Consider the following 18574-nt stretch of genomic DNA (forward strand, 5'->3'; position numbering starts at 1 on the left):
CTGACACGATGCTGCCCTGGTGATTATATCGGTTAAAAATTGAATAGCAATTTTACTGACTTTATTACAAACATGCTCTGTTTTAAAAACGTTTTAAACTTATAAAACTTATAAAAATCACAGAGAGTTGTAACAAATATTTTAATCCCAGTTTATTTGTAAAAAATGTTCTGTGGACATGTGTATACATGTTAGTATAGAAAATATTAATTATATATTATATGAGAGCAATACCTAGTTACCAAAAAGTGGTTCTAATTGAATTTGCATTGCAAACCTTTGCTAGCTCCAGTTTCTGTCTCCGACGAGTGTGAAGCAGCTGGGATGAGAATCTGCACCCCCATGTAACAGTCGATGTAATGGTCCATTGTGGTAAAGAAGGAGCTGAGCTGAAAGGCAAAGCTCATGACTTACTGGTCAATCTACGTTTCTACTCTCATCTATGGTCATGAGCTTTGGGTCATGACCGAAAGCACAAGATCTTGGATACAAGCGGCCAAAATGATTTTCCTTTACAGGGTTGGCAGGGCGCAATCTTACAGACAGGGTGAGGAGCTCTGTCACCCGGGAGGAGCTCTAAGTTAAGCCGCTGCACCTCCACATCAAGAGAAGTCAGCTGAGGTGTCTCGGGCATCATTGAAAGTTGTTCCAGGCATGTCCCTCCGGGAGGAGGCCTCGGGGAAAACCCAGGACACGCTAGAGGGACTATGTCTCCTGCTCACCTGGGAATACCTTGGAATCCCCACCGGAGGAGCTGGAGGAAGTGTCCGGGGAGAGGGAAGTCTGAAGTTTTCACCTAAGACCCCATTACCCGGCCTCAGAAAAGCGGATGAAAATGACATGACATTGCAAACCTTAAATTTTCACCCATAAATTTCAAACTTTAAAAAATTCTTGAGTTCATGTTTATGTTTTCATGTTTTAAATGTGTTTAATTACTATACTTTCAAAATAATTTAGCATAAATATGCAGATTTTTTTGGACATAATTATGCTCAGAAATAGCCAAAAAAAATAAATAAATAAAAATCTGCAGATTATGTTTGGCCCTGTTGCTGAAGTGAAACTATGAGACGATTTGCTGTCATGATGATTTCTTTAAAAAACTGTTCGTCCATAAATATGTATTGTGATGTAATAATTACCAACAAACATCAAGTAAAGAAAACCCGCTTCGTAAATAATACATGCTAATAATGTTTATTAATCACACTTAGCAGTCATACAATTATCTTTGATAGTTCCAATTATTAATATTCCTCCTTTACTGTTTATTTATGGTCAGTCTTACCAGAGCAAACAACACCACTTCAATCAATCAATCAATCAATCAATCAATCAATCAATCAATCCTCCATCTCACATCTTATTGTCATCTCTTTGTCATCTCTTGAGGGAAAAGGGACAGAAAGGCACATTGCACTGTCGAGTTGTTTTTGAAAAAATGCAACTCTTTCTGTGCCAGCGCAATTATTCTGGCATAACCGGCTTGGGAATATAAGGCAATTATTTCTGCCGGCTAATTATTCGTTTTCATAATAAAGGTAATTTTTCACCCAGCAATTAGAAGTGGAATGGATGCTCTTGCTGTTTTTTGTCATTCGCTCTGTGACGGTGTGCTTCAGCAGACGGGATTAACGGGCAGGCCTCTCTTGGGCTCGTACGGTGTGGTCCTGCTAACCATTTTGATGCAGTCAATGATGGGACACACGCTCAGGCAGAGAGTGCAGCCGGTGCAGCTGTCCGTGATTACAGGAAGATGAGTCTCAGGGTCAAACTTAATAGCCTGTAAAAGAAGACCAAAAAAAAGCTATTACATTAAAGCAATTATCCACTCTCCATAGGAGGATTTCCCCCACTCATGGGAGAGCTTTTCAGAGAGGGGGAAGAAAAAAAAATGAAGCAACTACAATGACAAGCAGTGAGCACAATGTACTTGAAGGTAAATAATTGGCAGGATTATTTATTTCAGACTCTGTGTTTAGCTCTTTATATTTGCAATATGAATGAAGCAATGGACTATAATCGAATGACCTTCAAAAAAGACAAGTAATCGGAAAACATTTGCTGGCTTTGTGTATTTTTGCAAACAAAATCATATAGCTGTAAATGCTTTCATGTGTAACACATGGTGTATCATAACACATTAGGGTTGGTTTTGATATATACAATTATTGCTTAAACGTGCATAGATTTTGGTAAGGGAGTACACCTTTTGTGTGTTTGTAACGTTCGTAAGGCCCTCCAAATACACACTATTTATTATTATTTTTCCTTCATAATATGTTACACCCCAGGATGGTTCGACCCTCCATGTGTATTTATTAATTCATTTCCCTTCAACGTAGTCCCTTTTATCAGGGGTCGCCTTTGCGAAATGAACCGCCAACTATCCAGCATACATGTTTTACACAGCGGATGCTCTTCCAGGCGCAACCCAGAAATGGGAAATACCCATACAGACTGACATTCACACACACACTCATACACTACAGCCAATTAAGTTATTCCAATTCGCTTATATGTCTTCGGACTGTGGGGGAAACTGGAGCACCCAGAAGAAACCCATGCGAACACGGGGAAAACATGCAAACTCCACACAGAAATACCAGCTGGGACTCGAACCAGCAACCTTCTTGCTGTGAGGTGACAGTGCTAACCAATGAGCCATGCCACGTAGCACATAGTTAAGTCTTCGAAAATAATAATAATAGTAAAATAATTACGATAAAATAAATTCTTTGTATTATTTCTGAAATTACACTAGTTCAAAAGGCTTTTGTAAAATATATTTAGCATTTTCATCATATCTCTATGGTGGCTGAGAGAGCTTAATGCACTGCATTTAAGAAAACACACGCAATTACAAAAAACAACAGCAAATTAAGAAATTATCCTTATCAGTTTAACAGCAAACGTGTTGCAAATTCTCACAACACAAACAACCGAACAAACGTACTGCATTTTGTCATAACACTTGCAAATATACACGTAACACCAAAGAAATGCCCTGACTGTTGCTCAGTGAAGTTGGTGGTCTTTGAAAGGTCATTTTTTATTTTTTTTATTTTAAAATCCTTTGTTTTTTGAGTTTTTTTTTGTAAATTATTAGCCTAATTGATTGTTAACTGAAAGGTTGTGTTATTAACGTTATTTGCGTTGTGACAAAATGCAGTTTTTTTTTCTTCAGTTTCTTAATTGCATGCGTTTTCTTAAATTGCAGCGTTAAGCTCAGTATTTTCAGACATACTGTGAAAATGTCATTGCTCTGTTAAACATCATTTGGGAAATATTTAAAAAAGAAAAAAAAATTCAAAGGGGGCTAATAATTATGACTTCAACTCTATGTATATTGCCATTAGCTATGTTTCAATCCACTTATTTTAATTAGCTTTTGTTATTGTTATGTTATTGCCAAAAAGCTTTTGTAAAACATAATTAGCATTTTCTTCATATCTCACACACTTTTGGGATTTAATTTTGTATATAAACATCTATTGACAACCTATTGCAAAACGAAACATTATTCACATACTGACACACAAATAATTCAAATGTGTTGAAACAACACAATTCCAAGGTTATTTTGGAACAACCTAATTGTTTATGTTTATGTAATGTTTTATGTTCAATCCCCCTAAAATTGTAAAAATTAATACGTTTATTTTTATCGATGTGTGTTGGGAAAACATGAAGAATGATTATGTGGAATCCAGAATCTTTTACAGTGCACACACACACTTTTTGGGTGAGGTTTATGTGCATTTTTACTTTTGAATGATTTATTAATTAATAATAAAAAAGAAATACTAAATGCAATAATAATATGATAACATTCAAATGTGATATTTATTCACATATTCTCAACAAAGGAAAGTAACTGATTGGATGCAATATGGATTAAAATGACAATTTTTAAGATATGAAATGTTTAGAAAATTATGACCCGGATCGCAAAGCTTGTCAACAGATTTTGAGTGCATACATGATGTAATTAACGTTGTGTGTGCTTGTACCTGGTAGCCTGAGTCATTGCAGGTCATGTAGCATTTGCCACAGTTGATGCACATCTCAGGATCCACCAGGGCCTGCACTTGTTCAGTGTTGTCCAGCTCTTGGTAGGCGCCAATGTGCCTCAGCGCTCGGGCAATCACATCCTTCGCACAGAACAAAAGAAAAGAGACAGGGATTAAACGGCAAGACAAACAGTGGTGGCGTCTCAAAGAAACGGTTTGAATGGGAGCATTGAGTTCTTAAGTTAGCTTAATTAAATCAGCGCTGGAAGAAGCGGATGAGTTTTGATGTCTGACTGCTAGTTTGTGATCTCCATTTCCTCCTAGAGATCCCTCACAGCATAATCACCCCCAGGAACAAAGCTGTTTGTTTTGTTATGAGCAGCAAATAATACATATGCTACAAGACAGACTCACGGTACAGGACAGGCTAAACAACACCTTTACGGCGGGGAAACTGCACTCCTACGTCAAATTGCGGTGAGCATCAAAAATGGGAGGGATTTGGATCCTATTTTAATGTCAGAAAATTAAAAAAAGAGACTTATTGTGAGACTTAAAGAGATTTATCACACCAACATGACTGTGGACACACTATTCTTACACAGTTCTGTCTGAACAGCTTACAAAAGAGGGTTTTTATCATAGATGCCCAGTACCGCCGCTCCTTGTATGCAGGCTGCATAGGGCCTCAACTCCGGAGGGGGGCACCATCTCGGTTGCTCAAAATTTTTTTTTACATTTATCTTATAATATTATTAACATAAAGTGAGTGTGAATAAAACATATATTGATAATATGTTGTTAAATACATTTAGACAATTCATTTTATGACAAACGCAAAAACAAACATGTGATGTATTTTTTTCCGTGGATGCGCAAAGCAGCCCGGTCCAATTATCTTTGCAGCTTCTAGCAACATATACATTAGTTATAATTATTGCAATTAAGTTGCAGCTTTATGCCCAGGAAAAGACAGCAGCGGTCTGGAGCCAGGAAGCGGAAAAAGTACAAGGTGAGTTGCGTGCATCACTTTCAGGTAACTTATGTCCATCAATCTGGAAATCATATTTTTGGTTGTTCAAGTAAATTAGTAAGGCTAACATATAAACTTCTCCACAACTGCACCAAATCTGCCTTTTGTGTTGTTGTTTACATTCAGTTTCTTGCTTTGCTGCTGTGCATTGTGCTTAAACTATCACAGGACATGCTTTCTTTTGACGTTTGCCCCTCTTTCCCATGTTGCTGATACATACACACACTCAATTATTATAAATAACTTGTGCAATACTTTACAATTCTGTTTGCACACCAGCTAACCACACATGCACTGCATAATTATTTCACTGTCTCTTTTATTTATTATATAGTTATTGTATTATGTTATATATATATTTATATAGTATATAATTCTTTGCAGTTGTTTATTGTTTTGTTTATTTCTGTACATTTCCTATTGCTGCTGTTGTTATTGCTTGTATCACTGCAATGACAATATAGTCTCTTTAGTCTTTACATTGGTGGATTGATGTGTTTTTAATAGGTCAGTTTTATTTTTTTGTACATTACTGTATGAAATAACAAAGCTGACTAATATTCTGTGATTTCTGAAAGATCAATAATATAAAATGAGTCAAAGTACAGTAAGTACTGTAATGGTACGGCCATAAACAATTTTTTATTGCATAAATTCTTTAATAATTATTTTTTCCTGAATGTTAGCAAAGACTTTTGTTTAAAAATACACTCAATAATTCTTAAGAACCACAAATGTCCTTGATTTTTACTGACAGTAAGGGTCAGTTTTTGTCACCACAGATTATAGTGCAAGTTAAATCCACATTTTGGTTGTAGTTTAGACACATTATGAAGAGTGCTCGACTAGCCCATTGTCTTAGTGGTATGTGATGAGTTGTTTTTTTTTTTCTGTAAATGATTAATTTCTTCTGTATTGTACAGGGTGGTTCAATGCTTAAATTTTTCACAAAAGAAGATGAGGTGTCCTGATCCAGCACTGCTCCAGAGGCACCAGCAGCTGCACAGGTTAAGACACAGGATGCAGCACTGAGGACCGTCCATCTCTACAGGTACACAGAGGGTTTTATTCCTTACCTTTTGTAAATGTTTGAAACTAGGAATGCTTCTGCACAAGACATGTCAGGGTTTATTTTAATGTAAACTATTATTTTGTAATGTAAATATTTAAATGTTTAAGTATAATTTTGAGTGTTTAAATGTATATTTATGCATATAAAAAAATAAATAATAAATAAATAAATAAATAAATAAATAAATAAATAAATAAATATGTTTGTGTGTTTTTGTTTCTCTGAGGGGGGCACCACAGTAAAATTTTGCTTAGGGCACCCTTTTGGCCAGCAGCGGCCCTGCAGGTGCCCTTTAATGCCCAAAGGCATTAAAAAGGAAAATCAAAAGTAATTTGCAATTTTTTTTTAATATAATTTTTCTTTCCAGCAGCCATTACTCCAATCTTCAGACCAGAAATGCTGATTTCTTGTTCATTATCAAACCTTAATATTTATTTTTGTAGATACAGTGACACAATTAAATGATAAGGAAATGTAATTATTAAAATTGTTTATGTTAAAAAACTTTGATATCATAATGTTTAAAGTTCCCTTACTGGATAAAATTATCTTAAAAACATATATAAATATATGTAATTATTGTAATTGTAATATGTCATTATAATATATTTAAAATGACAGTTTACATACATCCAAAGTACTGAAAAGTAATTTACCAAATAACAGTTACTTTTTAAATACATTTATTAAATTGACAAATCAGCATAAAATGTAATTAATCTGAGTCCCTATATATATTTAACTAAATAAGCAATGCCTCAATACCAAATAGTTGAATGATATTTGAAGATCAGACTTACTTTGACATTAGGGATTGGTTTTTTGGGGATGTTTACTCTAGCAGCGCCGGTGTCCATGATCACATCACCGCTGGCATCTTTCTTGTACTTCGCCAGTGCCTGAGTCTTCGTTTGCAAGTACGGCCCGAAACTAGGCAGACTCTTAAAGAGAGAAAAAATGATATATTCAAAGTTTAAGGTTTAGTTCAGGTACAAGACAGGCTAAAGATGAACTGCAGAATCAACACCTTCATGGACATTGTAAATATTATTGTGATTTTAGTAGCAAAATTCTGTGAATTGCTAATTATGCTATTTATTACCCTTACATCATTCCAATACACAGAAACCTTTAGTTAGTTTATTTTCAGAATGCAAATTAAGATATTTTAGATGAAATCCTGGTGCTCTCTCATCCTCCATTGATAGCAAAAGACGTTCAAAGTCCAAACAAGGAACCAAAAACACTGTCAGCACATTTTACCTAACGTCAGTGGTGATCATAAAAAGTTCCATGAATCATTTTTGTCCACCAAAAAAATTAAGAAATAACTGTTCACCTATGTCTTCCCCATTAGATCAGGGTGTGCATATACTACAGGGAATACAATGATTGCATGTTGCACTGCTGAATCTAATGGCAATATATTGTACTGCCAATAGTAAACCCTAATCTGTCACTGAAGAGAAGATATTGGTGAGGAGTCATACTGTAACTGTACACCTAAATAATCTAATTCAGTCATCATTCACTTGTTGCAAACCATTGAGAAAAGCTGAAAACCGTTGTCCATTGACTTTCATTGTATTCGTTTATATTTTATTGGATGTCAATGGCTACTAGTTTCCAATATTCTTCAAAATACGTTATTTTTTTCTTCAAGAGAAAGAAAGGAAACTCGTAAAGCTTTGAAAGCACTTGAGGGTCAGTAAACGGTGAGCACATATTAATATTGGGTGAAATATCCCTTTAATACACACCAATAAACTTTGATTTGTGACTTTCTATTTATTTTTCTATGAATATACATGAACTACTCATCCATTCAGCATTATAAAAATGTATGTTAATTACTGTTTAATGAAAGTTAGTTATTAGAAAATTATAACAAGACAAGATAGACATAAAACACGTGAGGCGTGGACGTTTCATATGCATATTTAAATAAAACCAGGCTTTTTACTCCGATTTAATGGAAGGTGTGATAAAACATCCTTGCTATCACTTCCCACATCCATTTAGAACAAAAGTGGTTGTAGTGCCATCTTTGCCTCAGAGTCCTGCACACACGCCTGACCCTCCAGAGCAGCGGGGCTAAAGAGGCGATTCGTATTCACAGTCACACTCTCATACCGACGCAGCGAGCCTGAGAGGTGGCCATAAAAGAGCCTGGAGGCTTCGCTCTCCAAAGGCCATTCGACAGGAAACGTCGGCTCCACTGACGAGAAATCAAGTTTGCCACAAAATTAGCCATCCTTTTAATGGAGCCATAAAGCGAATCTGCAATGAATTGTTAGGAAATCGTATAATACTACCGGTAATTGCAAGGATTAGCTGGTCAAACTAATGGTTTGACACTAAAATGGTAATGAATGGTAATTTGAGGGAAATGGACTTATGGGTTGCTGATGGGCACCACTTCCAATAACTGATATTTTCATTATTTTTAATTTTTTTTTTATAAATGCTCTATTATGAAGAAGTCTTTTTTGGAGGCTAATTATCATATTGATAATTCGAAACGTTCAAGCAAACACTGAATATTCTTAATGATGGTTTCGTTCTGCGTTTCTCCTCGTGACCTCTCTGCAAAAGAATAGAGGATTTTAACAACAGCCTATTCCACCTTTCCTGCAACAAGTATTCCTTTCAACGCCTGCTGCAAATCCATTCGTCCCAACGACGGGACATTTAAATTGGTCTAGCATTTTCCCAGTCACACAATCTCCTCAAAGCTGTCATCCACAAGCGTCTGTAACCCTTCATTTCCACCATGGCCAGATGGAAGTGTCTCCGCCGCAAAGGAAAAATCAAAACACGACGAGACTTAGTTATTAGCCGAGCGCGTCAAACTTCTCACAAGAGTGTTGTTTTTTTTAAAGGGGGTCATTTGATGCATTTCATGTTTGTAGTATGTGTGCTTGTGTGTTATGTAGCTGATTGTATATGTATATGGTTTGCAAAAACAAAACAATATATTTCTATCTAAAATACAAGACCTGCTGAAAACACCTAATTCCAAATTTCCCTCACATGTTGAAAGTCACTATGTGGAAATATTTGCATAATTTCATCATTATCGTTTTTGAAGTTGTGTCGCAGGGATTTGGGGAAAACTAAACACTTTATTTGGCCTTCAGAAAGTGTGGGTCGATATCAACTGTTGGTGAAGACTGCAGTCGTGTAGTTTTAAGGACATTCGTTAGACATGCATGGTTTTCTTCAACATTAAATAACATGTCTTTTCAAAAGAGTGTCACATTCAGATCATGCATCAAAAGCATGAAGGTAAAAGTAATTATGATATTATTACATACTGTAATTGACCCTTTGCTAAGCCACACACAAAAACCACCATCTACCAATCGTGGCTTAGCAACCGTACGTGCAGACCAGAGCATTGTGCATATGGATTGTGCAAATCTGATACCCGGCATCCCTAAAGTGGACGGGATGGTAAAATTTTTTCCCTTTTACTTACTGTACATTGTTATGGGTCAATGATGCTAATATTTGACACAAATCTATCAGTTTCCCCTTTCTGGCTGTTCTTTCTATGAATTGATTTTGTAGAAGGAGCGTCCATGCGTGTTTCCTCGTCAGTTAGTAACACTATATTTCATTGCACAACATTTAGTCGATCAGGCTTTTTGGCTAAAAAAGAAAAATCACTGTTTAATTTGTTATTATTAGATTATTTTTAAATTTCACCTCTCCTGCTGTGCATGAACTAAGCTGTTGAATGGTCAGCGTATGAAGCGGCTAGGCTAAGCTAGCTTAAATTTTGATCGAATTATTCTCTAATCGGTTGCCCATTATGTCATAAATATATACTCCTGTAATGCATACTGCAGTCCTTTTTTGTCTGGCTTTCTCAGATATCTCACCCGTTCGCCAAAAATGACTAATTATATCCCTGGCAATGCCTGACACTGGCGCACAGACATTGTAAAAGCCGTGCCAGGCACAAAAGCTTGAAAAGCTTAGCAAAAGTAACTAAGGAGGGCGAGGTTTAGGGAAGGGTCAATTGTTTTACTTTATACAAGCAAAGTTAGGGAGCTGTACTGCCGCTCCCTATATGCAGAGTATGCAGGTTGCGTAGGGGACCAACTCCAGAGGGGGGCACCATCTTGTTGCTCAAAAAAAAAAGCATATTCATACATTCATTCATTTATTCATTCATTCACTTTTCAGCTTAGACCCTTTATTAAGCTGGGCTCGCCACAGCGGAATTAACTGCCAACTTATCCAGCATATGTTTTTTTACGCAGCGGATGCCCTTCCAGCTGCAACTCATCACTGGGAAACACCCATACAGTCATTCCCACACAAATACTATGGCCATTTAGTATACCCAATTCACCTGTACCGCATGTCTTTGGGCTTGTGGGGGAAACTGGAGCACCCAGAGGAAACCCACGTGAACGCGGGGAGAATATGCAAACTCCTCACAGAATTGCTAACTGACCCAGTTGAGGCTTGAACCAGTGATCTTCTTGTTGTGAGGCAACAGCACTACCTACTGCGCCACCGCGTCGTCCTCAAAAATGTATATATTATTATTAATAATTTAGTAATATTAACATACACTCAGTGTAAATAAAAATACATTGATAATATGTTGATAAATACATTTAAATATTTTATTTTATGACACTTGCAAAAAAAAAAAAAAACTGAACAAAAAAATTCACATTTTTTTGTGTGCGCATGCAACCACGTACGCGCGGCCCACTTATCATGCGGCTGCTAGCAGCATATAATTATTATTACTTGATGCAAGTTGCAGCTCTAAAAGACAGCAAGAAGAGAGCCAAGAAGCCAAGAGGAACCAAGAAGAGGATAAAGTACAAGATGAATCGCGTGCATTACTTTCAGGTAACTTATGTGAATGAATCTGAAAAACATATTTTGGTTGCTTAAGTAAATTAGTAAGGCTAACGTTTACACACACACACACACACACACACACACACACACACACACACACACACACACACACACACACACACACACACACACACACACACACACACACACACACACACACACACACACACACACACACACACACACACACACACACACACACACATATATATATATAAACAACTTAATGGGTTAATTCACCCAAACATGAAAATTCCATTATCAATTTCTCATCTTCATGTCATTCCAAACTCTTGAGACTTTTGATCATCTTTTGAACACAAATAAAGATATTTTATATGAAAAACGACTGAAGTTCTCAGCTCCTTCATAGGCAGCAAGGGTTCCAACTTCCAGTAAAGGAAACAAAAACATTAATCATGTCAATTCAATTCAATTCAATTCAGCTTTACTTGTATAGCGCTTTTACAATGTAGATTGTGTCAGAGCAGCTTCACATAAATGGTCATAGTAACTGGAACAGTGTGGTTCAGGTTTTAGTGTTTAAGTCCAGTTCAGTTCAGTTTAGCTCAGTTCAGTGTGATTAAATCATTACTGAGAGTTCAAACACTGAAGAGCAAAGGCATCGATGCGTAGCTCTACCGATCCTGAACCATGCGAGCCAGTGTCAAAACATTTCATGTAACTTCATTTGTCCAGCTGTAATCATATGAATGCTATAAAATGTTTTTTGCTCCCATTCTGGACTTTAAAGGACTTAGGACCATTGCTGTCTATAAAGGATAAGGGAGCTCACAGATTTCATCCATGAACATTTTGATTTGTGTTCCAAAAATGAATGGAACCAAATTTTTTTAGTTTACAAATATGATCAGTAAAAGCTCTGTCATATTTTTGAAAGCAGTAGCTCATCTGCAGTTGACAAATGATACATGCTAAAATAAAACACCCATGGGCTATTTTTAGCCAAAACTTCACAGACACATTCTAGGGAAATCAGAGACTTAAAAGTGCTCCCCAAATTCCACATTTATACACTATTCAATGGCATAAATAGTGTGCATTTACTCTGCAAAAAAAAAAAAAAAAAAAGATTCTAAAAAGAACAAATGTACTTATATCCAGATAAAACCCTGCACTCAACTCAATCAATAAAAATCAATCAATATAAATAAGTGTGGAATGTTGAACATGCACTCAATGATCGCAGCTTTGCTCAAATAGTGAAAGTGGAGGAGCTGTTGATGAATGGGAGGTGCTATTAGGCACAGAGTTTGAATCATTTTAATGATTTCGGATTGATTTATTTGATTTATTTAGTGCAAGCAAAATTTTCCTACGCATGTGATTATGCTGCCTCTAAATAGTGAATCACAGGTACTATTTGGTAGTTTGGCCTAATTTTTTTTTTACAAATGTTACAACCGTTAAACGTCATCAGGGAAATGGTTTGAGTTTTTGGAGGACACTAAACTCATAAACTACTGTACAGTACGTGGTTAAGTGTATATTGCAACATTGGCTCATTCTGAAAACGTAGCCCTATATACATTTCTGTAGATCGCAAATTATGTAGCCAGATGTGAGCATTTAGTCTAAAACTAAAACTTTGGGGCGGTATGACGCCGATCCTTTTCGCGCTCACCAGCTGACCACAAACCTCAGTGTGGACGGCTCTCCTGCGGTTTCCAGTTTATCCAGTTAGCTCGCCATGTACATTGGAAGACTTGAGTAGCAGAGTGCAGTTGACCGCAACGACGGGGTTTGAATCCGTGAAGAACAGTTCCAGAAAGCGGGTAAGTCAAAAACAGAATTAAAAAAATTTAAAAAGTAAATAACAGGGTGAGAATGCACACTTTCTTGTTTTTGTACTGTATTTTGTACCATCTGGAGCCAACACCTAAGCTTTTTACTCATCATACTGTAGCACAACTGAAAAAATGAGGTGAGGGCTTTTCTTTTTCTGGATTGCTTTTTATTACTGGTGATTGGGTTTAGGAAAGGGGGTGGGTGGGTCAGTCAATTTGTCAGTTAGTCAGGCATTCTGTCAATCAGTCGACAGCAGTCTCTGGTGGATTTACACAGGAACAGCAGGAGCCAATGGCACGCAAGAAAAAAAATTGTGATCTCAAAAAGTGTACACAGCAGCTTCTGGTGGATTCGTGAAAAAAAAAGCAAAATCTACAAAATAAATAAATAAATAAATAAAAAATGTAGCTCCTGGGACGTATTTCGCAATCTCCAGAAATGTATATAAAGGTATGTTTTCAGAATGAGCCTGGGTTGGTATAAAGCATGCATAAAAGTGTATAGTGTGTCATTTGTGATTCAACTTTATATTACATATTGTCAAAAGTGGTATCATATGACCCCTTTAAAAAAGTAGCAGGCAGAATGAAAAAGAGGGGTATATTAGAGAAATCAGAGAAACAAATCTATGGTGGCGGTGTTGACTGCAGGACTAATGGCTAGCTTAAGGGGGGCGCATCCTCCATGTATTTATTTCCCTGTAGAGCTAACACTGGTGGCCCTGTTCTAATCCTGCATAAAAGCATTAGTCTCAGAGGCGCAGGCTGACAGTCTAATGAATCAAGCGCTCGAGCCCTGCAGCAGACAGTCTGAGAAAGCCATCGGGAGATAAACGTACACACACATACACACACCGGTCCCATTCTCATGCTCACAAAAACACACAGGCCAGACACAGGCATGTCATTAACAGCGTATCAGTCAAAATAAACAGCAGGACAACTGGCTCGCTTGTGAAACCTTGATTACATGGCAACTTTCAACACTACTTTGTTTTTTAAGGAGGTGACAGCTTGCTATTAAAAAGAAACAGCCTGAGGGTGTGCTGTACAAAATATAAAAGTCAATTTCTTGGGGCATTTTCTGACAGCACCAGTAAGAAGAAAAAAGGTAATGGTTGGGGAAGTCCCAAAACTGAAGCTGAACATGCAAATGCCACAAATTAACTACTGTAAAATGAGATATTGTAGCATCAGAAGCAGGTTAATATACACTCATCAGCCACTTTATTAGGTACACCTGTCCAACTGCTCGTTAACGCAAATTTCTAATCAGCCAATCACATGGCAGCAACTCAATGCATTTAGGCATGCAGACATGGTCAAGACGATCTGTCTATCAGCAGTTCAAACCGAGCATCAGAATGGGGAGGAAAGGTGATTTGATTGACTTTAATCGGGACATGGTTGTTGGTGCCAGACGAGCTGGTCTGAGAATTTCAGAAACTGCTGATCTACTGGGATTTTCACGCAAAACAATCCCTAGGGTTTATGTGAAATAGTCAGAAAAAAAAATATCCAGTGAGCGGCAGTTCTGTGGGCGCAAATGATATTATTCAAACATATAAATGGCACGGTACGGTATTTATTGAATAATTTACAGGAAAAACAAAACAAAAACGAAAAGTCTTTTTTCGAAGACTCGAAAAAAGTGTCAAAAGTGTTTATTTACCTCAGCACTGAACATATAAATGACATACAAATTAGCTATCTATCTGTAAGTTTTGAAACAGGAACTTTAATTTTTCAATTTTATTAACAAAAAACTATTAAACCATAACAAAAAATAAAGTTTCAGTTTAGTATTGTTGAAAACTCATCACATTCAACATTTAATCACTCACTCACTTAGATAGAGATGGGTTTTTTGAGGAAAATTATCATATAACCATAATCTGGTAAAAGCTGGGATCTCTGGGCATGTCCCCTGCAACAGAAAAAACCCCTCTCATTTGGGACTGAGGTTTCTGGGACAGAGAGATACGATTTAGCCAAGGTTGACAGCAGTGGGTAACATTGTGCATTGTCTTTCCACCAATTGAGAGGACAAGCCATGAGTGGGATAGAGGTCTCTTTACGGTACAAGTGAATGTCTGCATCAATTCAACAAGTGTGCTGTGTTCTGCAGTCCCTATGACTGTTTTTAGTCGTATTCCCCGACTTATATTTCACCACAGTCTTGCAGTGCCTGTGTTACACCATATTCTGTGACCGTCAAAATATGTCAGGTCACAGAATATGGTGTAACATCTGCATACAGTTTTTTTCTTTGTCTGTCACCTTTTCTACTTTTTCGTATCTTTTTGGAAAGAAACCGAAATGCTTCCACACATCCGATTTAAAACCCGCTTTAGGTTCGATCATTTCCAGCTCTTTTTCTTCCCCGCTACTAGCAACACAGTCCATTTCCGCATTACTGGATCTGTAGCGACAACAGACCGCAAAGGATGATGGCCATGGCTAGGCTGATGGGAATTGTAGTTCCCGCTACCTCCCATTCGCTTCATTCGCCTAAGCAAACTTTTCTCAGAAATATAGTTTTGAGTACATCCCTAATATATACTGTGTGTTACTCCCAATGTACTGGTAGCAATGAACTTGTTTTAACTGAAGAAAAAAAATCACCTACATCTTGATGGCCTTTATTTGGTTTAAGTACCCCCTAATGTGGAACAGCTCATTAATACTGTATTTTTATTTATGTTTTTACATGCATTGACAGCTAAGCTTAATTGCCCAACAGACTTGAAAAAGTATTTCTGTCAGCATGTTTTTTTTATTATTTTCTGTGCTAATCAACATGCCACAGATGCTGTCCATTCAGCTTTGAACACAATTTCTTTAATGACATATAAAACACGCAATATCTTTTTCTTCCTTTTCTATTTTTTCTTTTTTGCCTAAAACAGAAGCCAATCTGCTGTTCCAAAATTAAACAAGAACTTTCAACAGGACAACCATTGATTTTAATACCCAGCCCACACAGACACAGGTGCCACAAAACAACAAAAATCACTCCATCACGACTCACCACGAGGGGTGTGTGTTATTAATTGTCAACAAAAATACTGTAATTTTTATTTTAACAATGTATGAGCTGACATTATCCAGCATCACTCACATCACAAAAAACAAACAAACAAAAACATGTCTTAAGTGTTCAAAATCATTCACTGCATAATGAAATCTATTAGAATAGCCTGAAGTTCTGAAAACAACAACAACAACAACAAAATCACTTCATGGATTTTAGTTTTCTGTATTTTTAGGTAATGATACAATTATATAAGTAATATCACACAAGCATTTGTGACATTTTTTTGTTTTGTTTTTCATTTAAGGGCATTCATAAAGAGAGCCGTTTGCAGCGGTTTTGCAGCAAATACTCTAACCTTATCTTCAACCCCCAAACTGAGTGTTCATCAGAAAGATATAGCAAAATGTCATGACTACAAATGTTTTTAAGTTACTTTAACTTGTTTTAATAAGTTTATCAGGTGGCAACTACATATTTAAATAGTATGCAAAGTCATTTTGATTGATACATGTTGAGATGACTAGAAAAGTTCTTTTGATTCAACAACAACAAAAAAATAAGATAGCAATATTTTTTGCAGCGTAGAAATACAAATAATCAAACTAACCAAATCAATAAAAATCAAGCTGAGAGGAATCTATCTTTTCAAATCTATCCATGTCAGTTTGACCTGCATACAAATGAGAGGAGAATGGGGATTTTTAAGCATATCTGATTATATTTGGAAATGAAGCTTATTTACATTTCAAGCTGGAGTTAGAAACTTGTCTGTTTTCATATTTCAGTTTATTTGCTCTGTATATATTTAATATTCCTCTAACCAAGTAGGCGCAATAACCATAAAATGCTAATTTAAGTGATTTGTTTGTTTATTTATTTTCCATTAAAAATCTTTTTAAAGGACATGATGCACTCTATGACCCGGTGTAAATTACATTTGGATTTTCAAGGAAAATGGCAGAAATTTTATTACTTTGAAAAAATAAGACAAAAATGCCTTTTTACCTTTTTGGATACCTTGTTAAATTTTGGAGGCTTTACCCAATTACCCATATATATATATATATATATATATATATATATATATATATATATATATATATATATATATATATATATATATATATACATATACATATACATATATATATATATATATATATATATATATATATATATATATATATATATATATATATAAACAAACTTGTTGTACTCAAAAACAAAATAAAACTATACAGTACACTGCCACCATTAGTATTAATACAATCTAAGAATAACATTGCTCATATCTTATCAAACCATAACAATTATTATTATTGTTATATTTTGTTCTCAAAATGTTAATGTTAACATCAGCATTGCATTGCTATGAGCATTTAGAGCATATTAGCATTACATATTCCAATATTCATTTGTTTCTGCTCAGAAAGAAAAAAAAATAACAATATATAACTATTTTATATATTATATAAACAAAATGTCATGAGATACATACAATTACGACAATTGCTAGAATTTTTGGAATTATTATTTAATAACCTGTATAAAATTAAGACACATTTGACACAATGGACGGATCGGAAAATAATAACAACAACAACAATAATAATAATAATAATAATGGTAATAATAATAATAATAATAATAATAATAATATAATAATAATAATAATAATAATAAAACAACAACAACAACAACAACAACAACAACAATAATAATAATAATAATGGTAATATAATAATAATAATATAATAATAACAATAATAATAAAACAACAATAATAATAATAATAATAATAATAATAATAATAATAATAATAATAATAATAATAATAATAATAATAATAATTATTATTATTATAAAATAAAACAATAAAATAAAAAATCATTTATAGTACATAAAAAAAACAATACCAAATACCAAAAAACTATAAGAAATAATTCATTCATTCATTTTCTTGTCGGCTCAGTCCCTCCACCAATCCGGGGTCACCACAGCGGAACGAACCGCCAACTTATCCTGCAAGCCCTTTACGCAGCGGAGGCCCTTCCAGCCGCAACCCATCTCTGGGAAACATACACACACACATTCACACACACACAATCATACACTACGGACAATTTAGCCTACCCAATTCACCTGTACCGCATGTCTTTGGACTGTGGGGGAAACCGGAGCACCCGGAGGAAACCCACTCGAAGGCAGGGAGAACATGCAAACTCCACACAGAAACGCCAACTGAACCGAGGTTCGAACCAGCGACCCAACGACCTTCTTGCTGTGAGGCAACAGCACTACCTACTGTGCCACTGCCTCGCCCATAAGAAATAATAATAAATAAAAATAAATAAATAATAATAATAATAAATGTAGTAACACAGTAACAGAAAAACCCTTGTGCTCCTGGCCATTTTGACCTGTGAGGGTTACTTTAAAATAATATACAATTATTGTAAATCCCTACTAACAGTCTTTCATGTCCTTCTCACATCTCACCAGAACCACACACAAAGCAACCCAACCACCATTTTGCCTCTGGCAGGCTTACGAGTAAATGTTCGCTACTTAAATGGTAACCAGCAGAAATCCCTGACTCCCATTCTAACTTCAGTCTTTCAGACACACAAACTTCAGTCTGCCCGCCTCATAGCAACCCATTCAGCCCTATTAGACGAGCGTGTTCTCCTTCTCTCTCTGTTTTCTGTTTAACGACGA

At 35.8% G+C, this 18574-nt stretch overlaps 1 protein-coding gene across 2 annotated transcripts in view; it reads right to left on the bottom strand.

Annotated features, from left to right (window-relative positions):
* Positions 1 to 1184: 1184 nt before the first annotated feature.
* The window catches only part of dpydb (dihydropyrimidine dehydrogenase b), a 303079-nt gene continuing 285689 nt past the window's right edge, over positions 1185 to 18574 (bottom strand). For both annotated transcript variants that reach the window (XM_087239143.1, NM_212893.1), the window contains 3 exon segments: positions 6922 to 7062; positions 4017 to 4157; positions 1185 to 1786 (listed from right to left, as the gene is read on the bottom strand). In XM_087239143.1, the coding sequence (XP_087095269.1) occupies positions 1622 to 1786; positions 4017 to 4157; positions 6922 to 7062 (447 nt within the window). In that variant the 3' untranslated portion in view covers positions 1185 to 1621.

This window comes from Danio rerio, chromosome 2 (assembly GCF_052040795.2).
Source record: "Danio rerio strain M-AB ecotype USA chromosome 2, GRCz13ab, whole genome shotgun sequence".
Classification (NCBI taxonomy): domain Eukaryota; kingdom Metazoa; phylum Chordata; class Actinopteri; order Cypriniformes; family Danionidae; genus Danio; species Danio rerio.